The sequence below is a fragment of the Nesoenas mayeri genome (assembly GCF_963082525.1).
Source record: "Nesoenas mayeri genome assembly, chromosome: 13".
NCBI lineage: Eukaryota > Metazoa > Chordata > Aves > Columbiformes > Columbidae > Nesoenas > Nesoenas mayeri.
In genome coordinates, this window is record NC_137550.1 from 1,356,711 (window position 1) to 1,381,319 (window position 24,609).

The following is a 24,609-nucleotide window of genomic DNA, read 5'->3' on the forward strand; positions in this document are numbered from 1 at the left end:
AATATATAACCAGCATCATTCTGTAATATTGAAGACATGATGTTTTTCCTTCAGAATGACACAAACAAAGCCTGAGTTATCTGACAGGAAAGGGTGGGTCTCTGAGCTGTACTGAATGTGTGGGGAAACCACATCCACATCCAGGGGACCGTGCTCTTGTACTCTCTAACCTACAGCCTTCATGAATCTTGAGTAAAACACACTTTCATGCTTAACTGAAAATGGAAAACCCAACACCTTTTAACCAGTTAAAATTAACTGTTCTCTGTGGGCACACACTTCCATCATTCAAAGACCCAATCCCAAAGGAAACATTTTTTTAATTCAAGTTTAATGAATATTTTACTGGGGAGAGGGGACAGACAGATGACTCGAAACCCAAAAAACCCCACCATGTGTTGTAAAAACAATATTTCTTCTCATACTACAAAAAATTGCCTTACATTTGTCTGAGAATAAATGGATGCTTCCTGATGCTTACAGATAAACAGTAAAAACAAACAAACAAACCAATATAAACAGAATATAACAGAACTTCCATTCAAATCTGCATTTTTTTGAGTATTACAATGTAGCAGTGATGCAGTATCAGCGGTCTTCATATTTTATAAAGAGATATGAAAGTGCAGTGAAACAAGGCTCACTAGTACTTATAAAAAAACCAACCATATACTTACAAGATCCAAAGCTGACCCTCCACCCAAGTATTCCATTATTATCCATAGTTTTGTGCCCTGTAAAGGAAAGCATGAGTCGTCAGAAGTCCAAGGCTGCCATAAAAAAAGTATTGCAATAGACTACCAGCATACTGTTAGGAGAATGCAAACGCAGAGTCCCATTAACCACCAAGTTACATGTGATTACTTCTTGTAGAATGATCACACAGTCCCTGTGCAAGATGTCTAAACCTCAACGGAAGTTTGACTTCCATATGTAAAAAAGCAACAAAAAACTCCCCCATCACTAATCATTTTCCACTAAAATGATTCCACCTAAAGGAATGGAACTTGGAGAAAAAAGTGATTTGATGATGGTTTAAGTTTAAACTAAGTGTTTTAATGTAAGCCTGTAGTTCTTACATGACTCTCTTTGCACTAGAATTACTAATTCCAGCCATTTGTGATATATAAGCATTACAATTTCAGCAGGAAGCTTTCTTGTAATGTCTACCATTCTTTTCATCTGAGGAAAATACTCAGAACTTAAATTACTTCTGAGTGAGAGAGTGAGCATAAACACACTTCAAAGACAATAGAAATTTAAAGCCTAATGGAGGCAGCTGCCAGGTGTCTCTTCACCTACATGGTAACTGTGCCAAGCGTGTATCTAACAAGTCCGCAAGCTCCAACTTAAGTTGTCAGATCCAGCAAATAGGAAGAACTGACAGCCCTTGAATATGCTTGTACCCAAGGATTCGCATCCTACCACAACATGTCCCTGGTGCCACAGGGGCAGCTCCTGTTTCGAGGTACAACCACCAACCCGGAGAAATGGCACTGCCACACTTGGAACCCTACAAAAATGTTCCGGTTTCTGAAGTTTTCAGATCAGAGGTTCGAAATTGGCCATTAAAAGGTCAAAGACAGGAGCAATATAGTTCAATTTCAAGTATGTCTTAAAACACCTATCTTCGGTTGTGAGGTTTTATCCTTTCTAGTAATATTGCAAGTTCATAATACTCCTTCACTATATGCTATTTGAACTCAACCTCTGGGAACACATGAGTTTCTGTGCTTGCTTTATGGAGATGTCTCAACTACCAGAATACTAGACCTGACAAATGCTTCTAACACTGATTTCTAGATGCTGACTTTGCCCTTGGTAAGTAGCTACAAAATGTGGCTGGTTCGTATAAACAAAATTGGAAAGATTTGGTATCAGACCTACAGACTGCACATTTCAAAACTTGGATCTTCTGCTATTTACTTGTCAGAGTCCCCTCACTTTTCAGAATAAACACAAATATTAACCTATGGGCTACTAATCTAAGGAATTCCGTGAATAAAAACATTTCTTTATTTAAAACAAAAAAGCAGTTATTAAAAATATTAAAGTGAACCAGACCTGGTGAAGTACCATGTAAGCTATTTAAGTCTCCAACAAATATTTACCAGTGCTAGTTCCTTATAGAGAGCATAAGCTTATGGCAGAAGTACTTTTCAAAGCCTCTTGCATTCCACATTGTATGCTTGCCTACCCTATTGCCTGACTACTGACAGAAATCTAAAGAAAACTCAACAAGCAAATAAAGGTGCAGTTTCTGAAGGCACCACATCCAATTACCTTAACAAAGCGTGCTCTATTAGATTTATACTGAATTTAAAAAACACACCATTTATGAGAGTCTATTCCAATATTATGAGATCAGCAGGGAAGGGCTGGCTAATTTTAGCGGTTTTTATAAAGCCCAACTTTGTCAGCTGAGAAGACCTGCAAGGAACTCCAGTTTAAGGCAAACATTGTGGTTACCGGACATGTCTGGAGGATTTGACTATTACTTGAAAACAGTATAGGGTGAAAATGAATAAGCACTGTGTTTCTGAAATAATGTCTCAAAGAAATTGCTACTATCCACTGTAACCGGGTGTGGATATTTTCTTGCCAGGCATGAACAACCTTTTTCCTAGCTATTTTAGGTCAAACAAGTATAAATAGACAACGTGGAACAAGCAGCATCTGTAGATAGCCTCAAAGCTTTGCTGCACAAAGTGCTGTACCATTTTGATGGAAGTCCCTGGATGCTACTATAGAAATTCTCCACATTGAAAGCTGAAAAACTGAGAATAACTTCAGGCTTGCTTTGATTTGCAAAAGAAAAGAGCGAGCTCAGGAGGCTGCAGTAGTTACAAGGATAGACATAACTCTTCAGCTAGATGGCACAAATAGGGAAAACAATCACAAAATTTCAGTCACCAAGAGTAGATGTATCTCCGTGGAATCAGATGGAAAGTTCAGCTCAATTATTTCATCAAGCTTCACAAATTTGCGTAACAGAAACACAGCAGTACGATAGTGACTTTTAATATCTTTAATCTTTTTCTTGCCTGGACTGGTAAGGCCGTAATACATTGTGACAAGCCAGTAGGCTTGAGGAAAACACTCATTTTCGCTTTCTAACGTAACTCAGGCTGCAGTGCTGCTCTGCACTATCACTTTCAAGGGTACCCTCCCCAACCGATGTTTTATTTATTGAGAAGTGATATTAATTGCAATCAAAGTGCAATACGGGATAGGGAGACAAATTTAGATCCTGACGTACCACAAATACAAAAATCTACAGACATGTGCATCAGGATTTAAGTTATCTAACAGCTGCAAAAGTTTCATTAATACAGCTGTAAGACTGTACTATACAATTTTACATGCATTTGTAAAAGACACAATATAAAGGTAAAATATTTTACTACTGTACACGGATGTGTTTATTATGGTGCCTTCTTTGACTTTATAGATGCTTGTACATCACCTACCAATACGTTCAAAAAACACTACTGATCTTGCCAGATACCAAATTAAAATTTAAGAAAAAGAAATACTAACACCTAAACTCTAAGATTAATTCAATTTGAAGCTCCAATTCAGACTCCAAAATTCAAGACATACAGGTAGTACTCTACATTACAAAGATATGGGGGTTTTACATTTTCGTGTGTCACAATAACTAAAAGCTGGCATCAGCTTTATCTCAAGAACCTCAAAGGAGGGAGACCTTGACATTTTGTATCAATGATGAGGTTTTTAAAGCATAAATTATCTGATAACAGACAAATAACACTGCGCTGCTAGGTAAAAAATATAAAGGGACATTTACAAGTCAGATGAACAAGCTGTAGCCAATGCACAGCCAGGCTGCGGAACAGAAGAGTATCTTACATGGCATCAGCTGAGCTAAGTTACAAATCAGTAAGTCAAGTAATTGAAATAAAGACACTGTTCCCGTCTCCTTTTCAGCAGCAGGAGCTTCAGGGGGAGCCTGCACAGAGCTGCTCCCGGCCTGGGCCACGGGGCTGGACTCACATCCCGTGGCACCAGGAAACGGGAAAGCTGCGGAACAGGAACAGACTGCACTAAAATCAAGTCTCTCATCAGAAATGCTTGCAATTAAAAAGCCCCCACAGTTAATGTATCTTATTTCGTGTTTTAGTCACAAACAACTTTTAATTATCAAATATGTTATCTTACCAGAGTAAAAAACAAACTACATACTGATGACAAGAATAATCTGCTTATTCAAATTAAAATTGGTTCAAAAACCAAGAATAAGTTACAACAGAAGATGTTCATTACAGTTCAATTGGATGAACTGAGGTGCACACGAAAAACCTGAAGCCAACACATGGTCACAGCTGCAGTTTCTCTAAAGTAAAAACTATCAAATTTTCTAGTATTTAAAGATTTAAATCATATCTAGATTACTCAACTGAAAAAATATCAATAAAGCGTTATAGGCAACCTGAATGATTTCGCACTGAGGGTTTGCTTTGTTACTGTCAGGAAAATATGAAGTCTCTTTTGATTTAAACTGTGCAAAACTCAGAAACATTTCTAATACCATTCCTAGAGCTTCAGAGAAAACTGCATGTATGATTAATATATGTTAGCAAATTATTTCTATTCCATAGGCATGATATGAAAGATGGCAGGCTGACTCCAAAGTTTTGTTTTCCTGTAAATGAAGATGCAAAGGGAAAAAGAAAACTCTCTTAAACTTTGAAATACCTTCTATCTACTGTATGCTTATGCTCTTTTTAGCCACTACCTTAAAAGGTATTTCTAGGAATATTTTCAGTGATCCTTATACATAAAACTAAGTATGCACCAACAAACCTATGGGACCACTTTTAATGTGATTTTTCTACCAGTCATATTCATAGGAAACTGCTATTCATCTCTGCAGCCTAGGACTTGGCTTTGTAAGAAGTAAGATGTCTTTATTTTCACAATTTACCTCAGTGTTCTTTAACCTTTAATTACACAGTCATTTGGTACACAACTGTACCTATTTCACCACTTCCAAGAGATGTCTACAGTACAGAGAGAAAATAAATCCTGAATGAAATCCTGCACAGCTAAATACTTCGGCTGACAGCCATTCTCAGAGTAACAGCTCATAAAACGTTAAAAGCTATAACAATTAAGTAAAAGAAAAAAAGCAGATAGAACTCTCAAAATACCTGTTATTAGTAAAATGAAAAGGCAGCATAAAAGATTCTTTGCACATTTAATAAGGCTAATACACTCTTTCACCTAAGGAATCCGAAGCTGAAAGATCTAGTATCAGTATCTAGAATAAATCTAGCCTAAGAAAAATGTAGATACTACTTACACAGTAATTTTATTTATTTTTAACTACAGAACTAAAAGTAATCCTTTATTTGTGAACATTTTGATTAATTTGCTTGGGGAACAGCAATCAGCATAACTACCTATCACGCTAGTCTAGGATGAAAAACATTCCTGTGAACCATATTTTAGGTTGGGTTTTTATGTTTGTTTGTTTGGTAGGTTGTTTTAAGAAGAATTTCTTAAAGGAATGGGAAAGTAACCAAAATTCCGCAAACACCTTCCCAAGCTCTACACACAGGAATTTTCCTTCCCCTAAAATATTACAAGTGTGAAAAGTAAACAGGAGGTCAGCATTAATCTTTCAAAACGTATCCATGTAGAACAGAAATGGAAAGAACTCCTAACAGTGGTGAGGAGATGAGGAGAGCACTGCAGCATTAACATGACCTTGGATTTGGCAGGAATTTTTTAAAAGAAAAAAAAAATCTAATCAGAAGTTGAAAGTTTTATAGCACTGATAGAATAACTACAGTTACAAATCTAAGAAAAGGGGTGAAAGTGAAGACTTGCACAACAAGGCCAAAGACAAACTGCTGTGATGCAGGTTTACAATACCCTTTTTGCTTTCAGTACCTATGTTGCTGTAAATAATGAAAGTACTATTTTCTTGTTCAGTCCATGACCTATAAAAGCTTTTTCCAGCCACCCCTCAAAAAACAACAAAGAAACAAAAACCCAAACAAAACCAAACAAAACAACCCCCCAGCAAATCAAAGTTTTCATTTCCCCATTTAAAGCTGCTGAAATTGCTGTTTAGTTCTCAAATTTAATAAAACACTTTTCCAAGCAAAAACACCTTCCAAGATTTACATTGACCTCTTTGTACTTAAGGGCAAACAATTGGGCTTTTACAACACGAAGTTAAAATGATGATACCCAGGAGGATAATACTTAGGACTGAGCTCATCACAAATAAAGGACCATAAAAAAGACTGATCGTGTCTGGATCTGCAGTACCACTTGTGCACGGCTCCAGGGGAACATTTCTAGCTGAATCCAAAGTTATCTTGAGAAGAACCAGCTTGTTGTAATACACTACGGTACAGGAAAGTAAATTCTACTACACCTCTGAGCATTATCACTCAACAACAAACAAACGAAAAACTCCCACTGATGGAGCCCAGTAAAGAGAAGGAAAGATGGGACACGAGTGACAACTTGTATGTTCACTTCAGAAGAAGAACCCACAGAGTGTTGAGTAACTAAGCAAATAGCAAAGCCACCATAGCTGCCTTGTCTTGGTCAAAATGAGAGTTCATATTTGGAGTACAGAAAATTAACTAACCCACTTAGCATTGAAATATAAAAAAAAATTGAATACTTTGGCAATTTAAAGATGAAAAAAGCCAAATCTACAAAGAACTGTACTAAATAAATTCTGCAAATAATTTGTAGTATCACTGAAAGATACAAGCGTGATACAGGAATGTTTCTCAGAGATCTGTCTTTAGAATCATGTCAAAACCCCCACTATGCCTTAAGGAGCCAGAAACAAACAAACAAACCAAAACCCAACACAACAACAAACAAAGCCCCAAACCAACCAAACAAAAAAACCCGCAAGCAAACAAAAAACCTCAGACATTCAAGATAGCTCTAACTATGGTTAACACTTCAGCTTTTATTCAAAGATTTTTTCTTTTTTAAAATAATCCAAAACATGTATGCACTGCAGATCATTTAAGCAATATTTAAGGTGACTATACCTGGACAGCTCTTCCAGTTCAAAAGACTTACTCAACATTTTGGATTTCTGTAGGTTTTCGTTTTTGTTTGTTTGTTTTTAAATTACGCCTTAGATAACATTTCACAGAGTGGTTACATAACTCTGCTGATGTCAGTTTTACTTCGTCTCAGGCCTGATACGCCGCATAATTACTAACACATCTCTACACAGTTCAGCATTTCTTCCCATACGAGGGAAAGGTTTTTGTTTGTATAGCTATGAAGGTATTTTCTTCTTCCCTAGGAAGGCCACAAGATTGTGCTATGGATTGTGGAGGGAGGAGAGAAAACCAGGTCCCAACAGCAATATCAAAAGGAATCCTCTATCAACTCCATTCATTCTCTAGCAATTTTGTGAAAATTCCAGCCTCAAAGAGCAAGCAGCAAAAGGAGCAAAACAAAGTTAAAAGCTCTGCTCAAAAAAAAACCCCCAAAACCTACTGAAAATGGTCAAGTTGGCATGATAAATCTTCCTCGATTTTAGACTTTTTTCCTAGCAGCATTCAAAACAACTGAGCGCTAGCAAATGTTGGTGCAATACTATACATTACCTTTAAATATGATCCGTAGTATTTTGTTACATAAGGACTATCACACTGACTTAAAACAGTTATCTCTTGCTGTATATCTTCTATTTCATCTTCTGCTTCCTCAAGGTCTATGATTTTTATAGCAACCACTTGCTGTGTCCGATTATCAATTCCTTTAAAGACTTCACCAAAGGAGCCTTTCCCAATGCGTTCCAGTTTTGTGAACAGCTCTTCTGGGTCTGCTCTGTGGTTCTAGAAAAGAAAGAAAAGAAGAAAAAAACAAAACCAAAAAAAGATACATGAGTTACCTAATAACCTTCAAGTTATCAGCCCTCATTACGTCCCAAGAAGCACATAATCCAGATTTCTTATCACTACAAGGCTCGCATCAGATAAATTTATTTCCTGCACGCTAACTTCTAATTCAGCTATTAGTTACAGAAAATGCATTATGCAATTGTGTCAAAGGTGAATGAGCCTCACCAGGGAAGAAGTCGGGTACAAACCTCACTTCACTTCCCAACATAACAACCTTTTTAAAATGAAATAACAGAGTTGTTCTTAAAATTAATCCTATCTATGCAGTAATTCAGAAGGGTGGGGAATGCAGCTACCGGCACAGAAGCACTCACATCATCACCCAGGCAGAAAGAAAAGGCTGCGCCTGCTACCTGGCCAACAGCCTTGGCAGACGAAGCATCCTACCAAGTGCGGAACTGGTTGTGAGAGGACCACGCTACCCGGTATTTGCCATCAGATTCTGAGATCTGATAAGATCAAGTGTCTTCAACTAAGAGAGCTGACAGAAAGTAGAGCAAAAAGGACTGAGGGATGGTCAAAGGAGGAGTAAGAAGGCTGGAGCAGAGTCCTGAAACGGGGGTACTGATCACAACTGGCTGGTGTTACCCAAGCATGTCTTAAAAAGGGGAGCATGAGGACACCTGGCTTGGAATCTCTGTTGATGAACTACTCTTAAGATCAGCAGACTGATTATTACACAAATGTTTTGAATTTCTCAGCTCCATTCAAGTAGCCATGTGGGAAACAAAAAGGAAGTACACTCTTATTTTCCCCATGTAGCATACTACATGGCTGCTTAGAGAACCTTGTGTATCCAAAAACCACAGTAGGGACTTCTGAAGCACACAGATGACTTGCCCCACAGTTTAAGAACACAAAACTTCAGACCACAGTAAGAAAGTTTACCGAAAATTGGTTTTAATAGGTAAGACAGACTTGCTAAGGGAACAGCCCATGCTTTGCAGAACAACAGAATTAAACACATTACTGCCGCCAGAATTGGGCAACTCATTGTACAGAAACATCTGCTTCAAAAAGCCCTCTGACCCCATAGCAACATATAATATGAAAGAGATGCTCTGCTTTAGATCTTTCTAGCACCCCAAAACTCAGAAACAGCAAAAGTGACAAAAGCTGACATGCAACCCAAGGCACAGATTACTCTACATAACAAAATACTCAGGTATCAACATGAAGCTCCAGAAAACATCTTTACACTGGTGTTTTTGCAAATGGATGCAAAAATCTGTACTGGGAGAAAAAATACATTACTACTTGAACCTAGTCCAAAATGGACAGTCTCATTTCCTTACAGGGCCCTTATTGTCGCTTCTTCTACCACAACCAAAATTTCATAGAATCATTTCAGCTGGAAGAGACCCTCAGGATCACTGAGTCCAAATGTATTCAATTTATTCCACAATATGATGAGATGAATCAGGAAACAGATTTAGCTAAGAGTTAACCATATGACTTGTCAGGCTTATTTTCAGTGGAATCAGTTCACTGCTCATATATACCAGGCTGTCATTTGTGCTATCAGAAGAGGAGGGAACATGAAGTAGTACGGCAGATTCATGCTGATCTGTGGAGCTGCATTTTTAGACTGCACAAATATACAAGAAACACTGCTGTTCCTGAGCAGCACATTAAAGCAATAAGAAAAAGGAATTTCCCCTTTGTCTAGAATGGGCTCCCTGCTATTCTGCTCCACTAAAAACAAACACGCCCAACACCTTCAGAGACATAATTAGGCAAAATAATTTGTATTTTCTTCTGTTGACAGAACGAGTGGAAAAACTAAAAGATTAACAAATCTATATCAAAGCAAATGAGAAAAGATGAGTACTATTTGGTCTTAAATCTGGGACAGCTAATGTAAAATTGGGAAAGAAAAATTACTGAAGGCTTCAGGTATTCATAAAGCTTTTAGTGAGACGAAGAAACATCAAACCCAAACAAACCGTAAATCTTTAAACTGTCCAAAGACAGCCATATTACCATACACTACTGTATCAGTTCCTGCCACCTTTTAATCACTAAGACTAAAATAATAATAATTAAAAAAAAACACCTGAATTTAAAAATCTGGTTTCAGATGCATTTCAAAAAATCAATTTTAGGGACAGGTGTGACAGAAGCAGCAGCAACTGCCACCCAGCCTTTCCCTACTGCTGGTTAAGCTGCAGAACTGTCCTTTATCTAGCAATGTAACGCGTTCCTGAACTACAGCACTACTTGCAATAAGGTATAATTAACTGATAGTTCTTCATTTGTAATAAACAATGAACACCACCACACCATCTCCCCAAGAAACAACTATGAGAGGGGATTAGCAAAACTTTACATTAACTTGAAATAACATCTTCAGAAATAATAGCTTCATTTTGAGACACACTTTGAGCCTGGGATTCTGGGAGTCATTCATATTAACTAACAGCTACTGTTGATTTGAGATGAAACCTGTTAAACACTTCCAGAGGGACAAAAGAAAAGCAATTTAATCACAGGCACAGCTAATCCAACCCTTCACAAATGTTTGATGAACTCAAAGGGCAACACTTGGGTTTTGCTTGGGGAGAAACCTTAAGCAGAAAATTCCTCTGGGCTCCTTAGTGGAAATGCACATTGTTCAATCCTATCCACCCACTTAACAGTCACCAACAAAACAAGCCAGGCCTCCAAACCCTCTCATCCAAGCTACCTCAGGTCAATCAGAGCTTTACAGGCTATTTTAGCTTCCAACAGCTCCTAACTCCATTCCATGGGAGTGCTGGATCAGGCACGGCTGGACCTCCCGACACTGCAGAACTCCCTGTACATCCCTGGGAACAGAGGGGCATCCCTAGGAGAACAAACTGTGTGGCACTACTACAGGAAGGAGCCACGTCATCCTATCCTGAGAAAACCCTCTCACAGCGAGCAAAGTCAGCTCTACAGCTTCTGTTATCCACCGAGGCTGACAAGGGACTGCAGGACACTCCAGGATAAGAGCAAATATTTCTGACCAACTATGGTTAATCCTGAGATAATGTCCTTTGGAAGGGTTTCAAACTTAGAATGCTACATAACTTAAAACACGGCCTTAGAACAAAGACTGCATTTTGAAACAAACTTGCCTTTACGTTTCTTAGTTTCCTTGTCTTTCAGACTATTGTTCTACAGGAATGTTTTTCTACAACTAATAAAAACCAAAAAACTTTAAAAGACTGGTTTTTAAACAAACATAAACTTACATAATGCAGTAATGCTTATTCTCCCTCTCCTGGTATAGAAAAGGATGGATATATATTTTATATAAATGTGAGTATATATACTCAAATATATACCAATGAATTTTTGCAGCAGAGCTGCCAGTTAAGCTTCTAATATGATAAAAATTAAAATTTCTAACACTAATAACACTCTTAAGCAAAACAACCATTTGTTATTCCCTGTTCTTTCACAGATCTTTCATTGAAAAACTGTTTAGAAGTTTTGAAAGTTGCCTGCATGAATAATTGTTGTTTTCTTAAAAATAAATACCGGTTTCTATGGGGAGTCATGTCTGTTGGGAAGCAAATGGTAACAACACAATAGACAGTGTATGGACTCTGTCATCACCTCTCTGAAGATAACACCTACAAGTGGACAAATCAGGAAGAGAATCTACTCCTCATCTCCTCCTTAAGCATGTTTCTACAGAGGAAAAGTAAAAAAAAAAGAGCAGCAACAAGTATAACAAGCACAGGCACATTCACATGGCAATTTCAATCCAGCCAGCGTGAGTAATAGTACCAGCACTAGCGTGACAACACAAGCCCTCTTGGTAGCTTAGGAAGCCCAGCACATCCCCATGTCACCAGTCCAGCACCACTGCACAGCCTGCTCTAGTGTTCAGTAAAATCTCTCCTTCTCTCTTATCCAACCATGTGCCATTACTGTATGTGTTTATACACATACATATGTACGCGTATGGAGTCACAGGATCATAGCATAATTCAGCTTGGAAGGGACCTCAGGAGGTCATCTCACCCAAACACCTGCTCAGAAGCCCCATATAAAAAACACTACAGCATAATTTTTGCCAGCATACTTGCAGTAGCTGCATCAAGTATTCTGCCCTTATGGCTTATTTAAGCATTTTCTTTTGATTTCAATAAACACAGCTACACAGCAGTGTCCTGGCTGTATTCTGCTACAAGACTGACTGGCTGACTCACCTACCCACCTCCAACCCTTTCACATACCTGTTCTCTAAATTGTTCTTCCTTTGAAACGAAGTTAAAGCACACTGAATATCTAACTTCCAAGATTATGAAGACATCTAATGACATACACCAAATTAGAAGAGATAATCTGTCAGACTGCTTCAGGATCTGTCAGTACAGGACGGATCTTTCACAGAAACAGGTCTGCTTAGAAGATTTGTTAATGAATTTCATTAAAGGGTAATGAGTACAACTGAATGAGAAAACAAAGCTTCAAAGAATCTTGGCCAAAGACTGAACTAATGTCTTGTATCTAACACAACCAAAACTAGGATCCTCTAGGTCTCCCAAAGCAAATAATTTAACATAGTCTTGTGAGATTTCTTCTGTCCATGTGAGAACACATATCTTGTTGTCTTAAGAGTATGTCTAAAATCTGATCCAGAGATGCTGTTACACTATCTGGATTTTCAAGCATCTCCTGGGCTTTATTTGGGACAGAAGTTTCCTTATAATTGTAGCAGTGTTACAGAATAGCTCACCTACATTGGGAGGCATCACTCAAACACCTCTTAGATGAAAATGCAATAACTAGCTCCAAAGATTTTATAAAAGAATGGTAGAAGACTAGAGTGTCTACTTGTACACTCCTATAGCACCCGAACACATACTGGTATCTCCGGAAGCCAACACTATTATCTGTGTGTTTACAAGACTGTAATTTCAAGCAATTGCTCACTAAAGCAGAATGATCATGTAAAACCTGATCTTCATAGCCAGGAAGAAGTCAGAGGTATACTATAATGAGAGGAGTTATCTTGCAGAAAGGTTGAGGAAAAGAAGGTTATGTTACGGCAAAACATCTAAAACAAAACAAAACTAAACCAAAAACCTCACCAGTAATTAATTTGTTGTGCAGCCTCACGGTTACATCAGTATTAAAATGCCAGATCAGAACTGTACGCCAACTTTGTTGCTGAAGCCAGCATGGAATGCACCATTTCTCTTAAGTTCCACTGGCTGAATTACAGTTAATAATAAAATTAAAGAGCAATTATGAGGCTTAGTTTATTATCTGCAAAATCTCCAAGATACCTTTTATTGTCTTAAGAATGGATATCTGGAATACAATGAGTTTAAAAGACACTTGAAAGTCAATAGAAGAAAGACTAAAAGTTAAGACATTTCATCTATTCTCAGCATTTTTCTGACTTTTAAAAAATACTGCATCTGGGTGCAACACATTGAAATCGTAGTAATCATTGCACTCATGGATTTATCTGTTCTCAGATAATGAAGCACTTCTAAGTTTTTTCTTCTTTTCAGAATTCCCAAAAAAATTAAATTAAGAGGGAGTAAGACTGGTAAATCTGGTTGAATATCTTTCCCTACACTATCTGCATTCTGTCTCAGATATTACATATATATTAATCATACACCATGCATAACCTATTATATAACAGTATATATGCACATACATTATATGTATTTCCGTATTTTACCTGCATAAGGAACATTTCAGTTCTTTACAACAAAGCCACCACAGGTAGTGATAGATTTTAATTCCTGGAGCTCCTCTCCACCTCCTCCTGCCGATTTTATTTTAAAATTCTATTACCATTAAAATTATTAACACAAACAGTGCCATAGGTGGGTGTGTGTGTGTGTACATAAAAATTTAAATAGTTTGAAGTTAATGAAGGAACAGGTGCAGATCCATTAGTACTTATAAAGAATTGGAAAGAAATGAACCTGCAGACATTCAAAACAAGGGTGGTACCTGTAAATGTCTTTTTTTTCCCGTCTTGTACACACACTCTTGCTTCTCAGCGACTTTTGCATGTAACTAATCTCAGATTGCTACCCCGCAGTCCTGTTCAAGACTCAAACATCAGGATCATAGATACTTCATTATATTTACTGGAACTTTATAATACATGTTGAAGAAAAAAATTCATTTAACAACAAAACAACTTTGATTTTATATAGTATCAAACTTTTACATTATCAAGCTTATCTACACAGTAGGTAGCAAAAACTAGATCTGAGCTTTGCTGTCCTTAAATGGGACCTGTCCTCTATGACATCCTTTATGAAATACCTCCCTTATCTGAAAAGACGCATTGCCATTTTTAGTGAGGACGTGGAGAACTTCAATATAAAACACAAGCAAAAATAAGCACCAAAACCCCATGTGGCTTGGTTTTCAGGAAGTCAGCCATAAGGTGAGCTGCTTGAAAATTCAATGACTATCAAACCTTAAAATCAGCATTCAAACCCACCCATTCTCAGATTTTTAAGGAAAGAATCATTTTCATCTTCAAAGTATCTCTGACCTGTGGCAGATGCAAGCTGTCAATTTTATGTTGTGCCGAAAATGGAAACCACTGAACTCACTTCCTCTATTCTTAGCCATTCTTTCACTTTGGTAACACAACATGAAGCAGCTTAGGAAACAGCATAAACAAGTTAAAAGTAAGAATAACAACGCATCTTCCAAAGATGAGCTCTTTGACAAAGGTGATTTTAAAAAATTACATCAATTATTTATGAAGAGTATTCTGCATCGAGGAAAGGAAACATAAAGAGAAATTTCTCCTACAAGTGAGCTTCTCTGTAACTGAATGTCCTTACGTTTCAAATGGAGTCCCACTTAGCTTCCATTCTATGTATCAGTACCTTCTAACTATCTAGTATCTTTAAAAAAAGTATCCTCAAACCACTGCATACAGCTACATATCCTTCAATCTGCCCACACCTCTGAGGAGCATGGCCTGCCAAAAGAGTCAGAGGAATTAAGGAGGAAGGGGGACACAAATTATGTGGCCAGGTCTTTACTATGATTTGAGAAACACGTAAGAGCTGAATGCTCTATAACTAGAAGGATGGACACCCTTAGATGGAGACAGAAGTCAGCTCAAGAAATCAACAGGTTCTGGTATCACAAAGTGTTCAAACTGTTCCGCATTTATTACAGTTCAACAAGCTGATCTTTCAAAACACATTTCATCTCCCTTGTTGAGCAGTGCAGGACAAGCGACCGGTGAATGGGCAATTAACCCACCTCAATGAACTACCTACCTGCACCCCTGAACTACATGTCAGGAGCCAGAAGACTACTGCAATTTCTCATTGCTGAAGAACATTTGTAGTCTATTTTATGAACTGCTTTGAAAAACGTAATCTGCAGAGCGATTACAAAAGCCACATCTAATAGGAATATGGAAAAATAACCATTTATGGACTGCAGTCTACTTTTAGCAGTACGCCTTTCCTTTCAGCAAGCAGCCTGCTTATCAGTACACAAGTTTTTTCATTTTTGCCACACCCATTTAAAGCAACATCTACGTCAAAACCCTGCCAGCTAGAAACCGTATCATTACAGCATCTGGATCATTTTCCCAATATCTAGAGGTTCGGTATCTACAGCTAAATGGCAACTGCTACATAATTTTACAGGCCTCCTCACTGCTCTATCTTAGAAGCCATTTAGTATTCTTCTCTGTGCAAGTTAAAACTTGATACACAGATTTTCCTCCTGTAAACAAGATTAAACTCATACTATAATCCAGCTAGAGCAAAAATAACAACAAAATCCAGCTTTTTAACTTGTCAGTGCATACATGAGAAAGCAGCCACAAGACCTCAAGTTTAACACGTATCTTCGTTAAATCTCTCCACTGAAGTAGTCATTACCTATTTTCAGGCTAAACAAAATTAAAATTAAAGCAAGGCAAAAAAACACTAGTTGAAAAAGGATGGCTCTGAAACACAGTGTGGGTTAAAGAGCAGGCCATAAGTGTATTCACCACAGATAAGTCTCCAGGCATAATCATTATCTGCAACAAAGCCCAAGCAGGTTAGAGTACATCACACCAGTCCTTTAGCTTTGGTAGAGACTGTTTCAAGAAAGGAAGACAAACACACCAGTCTACAAGAATCCTAGATTTCTGTCCTCTCCCCAACAGTAGACGACCACAAGCTTGCAAGCTGTACTGCCTTGAATATTGGCCCTTGATCATATCAGTCATACTGGACCTGAAGCTACAAGAAGCACATAATGAAAAACCAGAAATACAACTCCAAAATGAGCTACAAAGGAAGCAAGAAACCTACCCTGCCAGAACCAACCTGCCCATTTCAGGAAACTCCTTTTTCAACTACTTTGCAGCTCATTCATAGCATGGCAAGGCACTTCATTACATAAAAGGCGAGGGGAAGGGGGAGGGTAGAAAGAGAAACACCCTGAAAGAAAAAAAATCAGATTATTCTTGCCAACTAGGCTAGAATAAAGCTCTGCAGGAATGTAAAAATGTTCTTGCTATGACTGGTTGCCAGATAACACCTTCCTAGGTGAGGGATCAACAGCAAAATCATCTTGCTCCCCTCATAATTATCTATATGTTTTTAACTTATTTACATCAGTAGAAGATCAATCTTTTTAATTCAGCGTTTTACATTTTAGGCACTTTACAACACTTACGGTCATTTCAAGCTGTAGAGTGTTTCTATTATTCTGCATTCACTCCCAACACAGAAGCCTGCATTGAAATACAGCTTGACGTCTAGCAAGGCATAGACACTCTCTGATCCTTCGCCCCAGTCTAGGTTATTAAAATATTCAGAACATATAACAGCAGCCAGCTCCAAGGAAAGCCTGCAAGAGTTTGGGGAGCAGGGGGGAAATAGGAAGGTTAAAAAAAAAAAAAAAAGAGGGGGAAAAACACCACCACCACCAAAACAAACAAACAAACCAACCCACACAAACAAACACACAACATTCTCCAGGACAGAACACACAGCTCTTCACATCTGGTTCATGAAAATAGTGAAGCCACCCTGGGCTCTGAAACCCCCTTCCACAGCTCAAGTGCGAAACATGCAGACAACCAACATTCCTCATTCCTTGTTGTCCTTCATCGATGCACACAGAATTCATGAAGAAACAAGACAGATCACGCCACAAAGCTTTTCCAGATACAGTGCCTCAATCAAGACCATTCAAACACAGATTTTGGCAAGACAAACTTGGCTTCACACTTCTACGTAGTTCTTCAAAGCTTCCTTCATAAAGAAAGACCTAAACTGAAGTCATGGACCTAATCAGTACAGACTATCTCTGCAAAATCACAGGCACAAGATATGAGGAAGAATGAGACTGGTGAGCTACTGTTACCTTGTCAGACCCTTTATCAACCATTTCTCTGATTGAGTTCTTTTTGCCCGATTTATCTGGCTAGCAATTCCTCTGGCAGAATAGATTTCAGTGAATATCACTGATGGGCACCCTTCCCAGGCGATGTAAGTGTCTCCTTCAGAGCTAAGGAGTATGCTTAGTGATCCTCATCTAATCAACAGAACAGACTTGTTCTAGAAGAACTGCTAGAAGTTTAAATCTAAAGAACAAATGACAGTTCTTTAAATAGAGTAAAAAGTGGTGAGGCAGTATTAGGAAGGAATTTGATTTTCAGTTATTGTAAGTTAGAAAGAAATAGGCATGATTTGCAACAGTGACTCCTGACATGATAGATACCTCACCAACTCTTAATTTCTTCAAAGATAACATACAGGTAGCCACTAATTACAGCATGCCAGAAAGTTATTTGTTACAGAAGGATTTCAAAACCAACTCTGTAGTGTTCATCTCCAACCCCATCTCCCTGATATTGAACTCTCCTGTCAATTATTAAATTCAGTCCCTAAGAATGAATGAAAGACAAAACAAGAGTCTCTTATCACTTTTCAGAGTTCATGACTCTTTCTTAAATCTGAAGGTAATCATCAAAGAGCAAACAAGTGATACTTTAACTAACAGATTTAAAATTCATCCTTTCACTTTTGGAGATGATTGAAAACTGCATTTTCAGGACACTGAAAATAATGAAAACTGAGGGTAATATACGCTTGCCTGCCTTCACTAAGATGTTCCATAGGCCTCATAGGATGAATATTGCTGCAGAGGCACATTCAGTCGCATACATTCTTCATGGTGTGCCACAAAGTTACTACCTATAAAGAAATAATCTTCCCCTCAAAATAAGCATCTAAATAAAACTTTTGTTTCACTTTTTAACAGCAAATTGCAATATATGACTGAGCTATTGTTATATAGTGTCCTTTTTGAGGAAAAGGAGAAAAGAAAAATACAACTTTCATCGGAACTTGTACAGCTGAGACACTGGAATTCAGAAACAGCCAGCATGAATAGTTTCAATGTTGAATTCAACAGAAGAAAAAATACTATAGAAGAAAGTAACCATTACTTTTTCTTTTTTTTTTTTTTTTAAGTTAAAAGTCCGTTTTCAGCTGTAAAGTTTTTATCTTTTGGGGGAAATTATACTATGCTCAAAACTGACCGTATATGATGGTACAGAACAGCAGAGAGATTTAGGTAAGAAGAGTTGAGTTTGTTTTATGTGCTCTCTGCAGCTTCAGCAGATTTGCCTCTGAATTCCAGGCCAGTGCACTTAACACGTGTACAAAACTGTAAAATCTGCACAAAAACCACTAGTATAAAGACTGTCGTGGATTTTTTTCTTCTAAGCCTGAAAAAGCATCTGCTGAATTCCAGGTGATTATATCTACACAGCTACCATGCATTCAACCCGTTCCAGAGCTCACTCTATCCTCTTCCTTTGATAACACAAGACAGTACAAGTATGACTGAGCCCTACTTTTCTTTGTCATCAGAGTAACTTATCACAATGCACAAGATGGAAGAACCAAGTTCAGCTAATAAAGCCCGAGCTGAGTTAGCAGGCTGCTATTAGGTGTGATACAGCTTGTACATCAAGCACGACCAGGAAAGGAACAACCGCAGTGTTGAATTCCACAAATATTTTGATACATATCTGCTTCAAGTAGCAAAGAGGCATGTTCTCCACAGGTCTTAAAATACTCTCTTCATGCAGTCTGCCTGCACTGTGGCTCAAAGTACAACCGAAGGAACTGAAATTGGACAAGGTATTTATCACCGAAACACTGGAGTCCATCCTAGCTTAACCATAAGAAATCCCTGTTTTCTAGGCACTGCCAAAGTCTCCTGATGTCCTACAAATGCTAGACTTTCCAGTTCCCTTTAAGTTATCTCTCTAAATAATACAAGTTTAAAGTCTTTTCAAATTGACTGTAGAAGCACCAGGATACAGCCCAGTTCCTAGGAGAAGAATAACAGATCCTTGAATGGATCTTCCTTCAAATGTTCAAGTTCCTTTAATGCCCACCCTCTAAAGTATTGGATAGTAACAGACTGCTTGCTCTTAACAGAAGTCATATTTTTGTAATTACAATGCCTAAAGTTTACTAGAAATCTGACATACTTCCAGACTAATTTTAGGCACCATATATGAAGAGCCCATTTTTACAGGTGCACTAATTTTAAGAAAAAAATGTATTTTTTTCTAGCTCTATGAAAAAGACCAATTCAAAAATAAAACACTAGCTCTCCTTTAATCTTCCTATCCCCACTCAATAACTAGATGTTAACTCATGTGCCTCTGAGCATTCTGCAGGGAGAGACTCTGCAGCTGCCAGCTCAGGTGGTTCTGTGAGTAGCGCCCTACAGCCAGGCTGTTAACCAGCAGCACAAAGAGCAAAGATCACCTTTACATCCAAGTTTGTGTTTAATCAAGCAATTCTTCAATTGTGAATCAGAGTACACAGGCTGACAGGTCACATCCTTCTCTTTTAGAGGAAGTTAGGCTCTTTATTGCATTACAGTCTGAATGCCAGTAAAAACAGATGGAGATCAGGTCTGAACAACCTTTCTGGCTGCACTGAAGACTACTGCCATACAGGATCAGGAGATACCAACAAAGCTATGACAAAGCAAGCAAAAAGTGTCTAGATTATTAGGATAGCAGAGATAAAGAGAAATAAAGCCCCAAATCAGATTCCAAAGACACACATATTGACAAGAGGAAACGCAAATGAGAAAAATCAACATTTCCATCAGCTAACGAATTAATATTTGCACAACAAATCAGAATAGGAAAAGGGAAAGTGTATACATAAAAACTCTACCAGCTAAAAAAAGCATTTATTAATTAAGTGATGCTTCATTGCAGGTTTTCAGACTAGCTGGGAAATTCAGGATGCTGACAGACAGAAAAATTTCCTCACTGTCTATCTTGTTAATTGTTACTCACTTGTAAGTTAACAGTTTCCAACCTCTTTCATTTGTAAAGATGTTTTAGAGTAATCTATGAAATGCTGCCAAAAATACAAGTGCATCAGAAACGCATCAATCTGAAAGGACTGACATACTTTAAACTTTCAGATCACTTGAAATAAACATGACCCTTGGAACTACACATCCCACTTGCTGGGCAAGAGAAAGCAGCAGCGTAAGACTATGAGTAAGGGGTCCAAGACCTTCACCCCAGCTCTGTTTTCAGTATAGGCCCTGGACTGATAAAATCATAGGATATCAGGTTGGAAGGGACCAGGAGGACCATCTGGTCAAGACACAGGTATTGTCTCTCTTGCATATCCAGAAACGCTTTGTATGAGTTCAAGTAGACTCCTTGAAGACAGTAGCAGTGGAGAAGTTTCTCACTGTGAGATCTCAAAACATTCCAGACTAAGAACTAGTTTGAATATTTTTATCCCAAGGAACAAAGTTACAGGGACATTACTGAATAAAAACTCCAACCTGATATTCAAACTTGGGGAAAACTGTGCTTCATGTAACCAGGACACCTTTAATTGCACTCACATAGCTCCATCAACCTTTGTTTTTTCCCTCTTATCTTGGATTCTGTGTAAAATGCCATAATTTGGGGTATCATGCTTTGCTTTAGAGTACTCATTTTATACATTCTCAGGGTACTTTGATTTTATTGAATGGGCTTAGAAGTTTGGCAGCAGGGTAAGTTAACATGATACAATTGGATCAAGTGGAGCCTTTCCAAAGCAGTGAGGAAAATGAATGTGTTCAGGAAGTTGTCTGCGCAGGCAAGAATTGTTAGGTATAAAATTTGGTTTTGTTAGGGAGACAGGACAGGTTAAACAGAATGCAACCACTACATAAACAAATGGTTCTGTAACTACTCATAAGGGCAACAGATAATACTACCTCTGGGTCTTACATGGTTGCCAGGGTACTGAAGTCAGACTCTCAGTTCACCAAAATAACTCTGTGTGACTTTCCGTAATTTTCCATGTTTGGATATTTTTTTTAAATGGAACCTGAGTCTTCATAAGATGAAAGATCTTGAAACAATCAAGAAAGCTTCTGTTATACTCTAGTGATAAACTACCAAAGTCTTCTTTTAGGAGTATGAGAATTACACATTATTTCTAGATTTTTATTGATTTTTTTGTTTGTTTGTTTGTATAATGAAATAGGAAGGAAAGTATAAGATCACAATAAAACTGAAAACTTCAAACCTGTAACACATTCTCTGGCAAATTCAGTTTCCAACTGTTATATGCAATGAAATGCTTCCCTCAACACAGACTACAGAACAAAAGGTTTGACATTACAGGCACTTTCCCACAGTGATAGTTTTAATGCAACTATCAGATCTTCTTCCATCACAGAAGAACTTGTTTATTCCCTCTTCAATCGATCACAATGCATTTAGTTTAACACTGAGCAGGAGCAGGGATGCTTTTATCATCACTTGGATGATCCTGACTCAATAGTTAAGATAGGTTAAACAAACAAAAGAAGCAACCCTTATACCTCAGACTACCACACTCTTCTAGAACAGGTTTGGGTTTTTTTTAATTAAAAAAAATACCAAGACCCTTCTAAGATAAGAGTGAGCAGTATAATTTTGCACCGAATTCTATTTATTTGCATTCTAAGACTTTCAGGACTTGTGTAATAGTCTTCATTTTAAAAGAAAATACGTATTTTAATTCTATGCAGCTGTACATATCTAACAGTTAAAAAAAAAAAAGCTTTAAACATACAGATATATGTTAAGGGATCTGGGTTAAACTAGCTACAATACTAGTGGAACTAAGTATGCTATTACATAAAGTTTATTAGTATAACAATGGAAAACAGGACCTTAAATAATTTCAAGGTCCTTTTGTGATGACAGGACAGCTATGGAAAATAGGAGAGCAATACACTAACCAGATATAAAAATAAGAAACTGACAAACTTGGATTTTGAAATAGAAGTCTCCCAAATACAAACGTTAAAACAAACACCCTCCACCCCCCCACCCCCCCCCCCCCGGAGTATATAAATAAAGAAGCTCTGGCTAAAGCTTCTAAATCTTTTATCACAAAATTTCTTTACGATGTGCCAATACAACAGTAACCCTGACATATTAATGGAACAAGGAGGTGGAGAAAATGTGTTTCATGTCCTCTTGTATCAACATAAAGTCAGTAGATGACCAAAATTTAACTGATGTCAAAAAGCCTGCAAATTATTTGAAATCAGAAAGGTAAACCAAACCTTGCTACTGTAACTGGCCCAAAACAATATACAAATACTCTTCATACATCAATTCTACACTTTCTAAAAGTAATGAAGATAGCTGAGCAAGAGAAATTTTAACTTTCTGCTCTGAAACCTCCTGAACTCTTTATTGTACATTTCTCACATATGAATAAAAAAAAGTTTCTGCATTATTTGAACTGAAAAAAGCTCCAATACTATCCAGCTGTGACTATCTCATAAGTTAAGAGAAAACTCAAAACACTGACTGTGCTGCCAGCATCTGAAAATCAAAAATCAACACCAAAATTAGTTTGGTCCTCAGCTCCTTTACGTTTGATAGAGATCCCTGAATAATTGTGTATTACGCTGTCCAGTGTAATAACAACGAAGAGTCACAGAAACACCACCTTTCCTATTAAAATCAGTAACATACGAGCTTGCTTATTTCCTAAGCGGACACGACAAAGACAGAGAAGCGACAGCAGGTCTCATTCCCCATTCCCGGCCGAGGAGAGGTGCAGGTTCCTGACAGCTGACGGCTCCCGGAGCAAGGTGGCCGCGTTAGCGCGGACCTTCCCTGTAACCCAAGGTCCTGGGAGAAGCTCCGCTACAGGCCCAGCGCCCAAGTGCGGGCTGGTGGGGAAGTCCTGCAGGAGGGTACGCCTGCCAGCGAGCTCGATATGTCATTTACAGCACACCCACACACCCTGCGATTAACTTCATTTCGCCTTTAATCAGTTTTAGAAGCTCTGACGCGCTCCTGGATGCGGCGCGGCCAGCCCTGAACAAAGGGGGGCGGGAGGGAGGGGGCACCCTTCGCCTCCGAGGGGCTGGCGCAGGTACGCGACCCCCGGGGCGCGCCGAGGGAGCGGGGCCCCCCCGGGGCCTCCCGTCACCTCCGGGCAGCTCCCCGCCTCGCCCGCCGAGGGCTCCGGCCCGCGTCCCTCCCTAGGCCGAGCGAGGCCTTTCGGCGGCCAGGCCGCGCCGCCCGCCCCGCTTCGCCCACCCCGCGGTCCCCCAGACCCGTCGCCCCAGCAGCGGCCTCCGCCCGGTGAGGCCACAAGCGCCGCTTCCGGAGCCGGGGCCGAGCCCGGGGCCCGTCGCCTCCATTTTGGGGCCGGCGCGGCGCGGAGCTCACCTGCATGCCGGGCACTTGCACCGCCACGGGCGAGTGGGCCATGGCGGGCTGCGGCGGCCGGGCGCCGCCCGCTGCTCCCCTCTCTCGGCCTCCCTGCTCCTGGGCGGCGGCGGCGGGGCCTGGAAGGACAAAGCGGCGGGGAGGCGGCTTCAGCGCGGGCCGCGCTCCCTCCTTCCCTCCCCGCGGCCCGCCCTGCCCGGCAGCCCCCGCCCGCCGCCGGCTCACCTCACGGCCGCGGGACTGGGGCCGAGCTGCGCGACGGCAAGGGGGCCCTAGCGCCGCTGTGCCATGCCCGCCGGGCTCCTAGCAGCGGCCCTGCCGGCTGGCGCCGCTCGCCCTGCCCATGCCCCGCTGCCCGGTCCCGGCGCGGGGGCAGCTGCTCGGGGCCCCCCGGAGAGGCGCGCGGTGGCGGCTCTCGGCACTGCCGCGCTGAGCTCAGAGCGCCATGTCGGGCTCCGGCAGAGAAGCGGCGGCTGCTGTGCGGCGGCGACGGCTCCTTCCGTCTCAGCCCCGGCCTCGTGGGGCGGAGCCGCCGCCGCCGCCACCGCACGGGCCCTGGCGTCAGCTGCCCCCGCCTCCTCGGGCGGGCAGGGACCGGGGGGCGAGGCGGGGGCGGCGGGGTCCCCACCGCGGGGGTCCCTTCAGCGCCACCCGCGGCGCTGCGCGGTGCCCGGGACCCCTCGAGCGCTGTCACACCGGCCAGGGCTCCTGAACGTGGTGTCACACCGGGCTGAACCCTCGGGCGCACTGCACAGGGTGCTTTCCCCCCACACACACCGTCACAGGGCTCTGTACTCCCCCATACGCTGTCACCGCGGCCGAACCGCCAGCCGCACGGCGTCTGCTCCTTGCACCCCAAAGACACAGCCACCCCCGCGCCCTGGGCTCCTGCACCCCAGCGACATGTAGCTGCAAATCACCGAGTGGATGTTTTATGGCTTTTATTTGCTTTTTGCGATACAAAGAGGTGGTGTC

General features: G+C 40.1%; 1 protein-coding gene across 2 annotated transcripts in view; it reads right to left on the minus strand.

The window, feature by feature from the left end:
• The window catches only part of STK26 (serine/threonine kinase 26), a gene marked incomplete at its 3' end in the record, with an annotated part of 34,319 nt that extends 10,169 nt beyond the window's left edge, over window positions 1-24,150 (minus strand). For both annotated transcript variants that reach the window (XM_080352436.1, XM_080352437.1), the window contains exons 1-4: window positions 23,860-24,150; window positions 23,635-23,753; window positions 7,623-7,853; window positions 678-734 (exon numbers count right to left, since the gene is read on the minus strand). In XM_080352436.1, coding sequence (XP_080208562.1) covers window positions 678-734; window positions 7,623-7,853; window positions 23,635-23,676 — 330 coding nt within the window. In that variant the 5' untranslated portion in view covers window positions 23,677-23,753; window positions 23,860-24,150. The remainder of the gene's footprint in view (window positions 1-677; window positions 735-7,622; window positions 7,854-23,634; window positions 23,754-23,859) is intronic.
• Window positions 24,151-24,609: the final 459 nt, after the last annotated feature.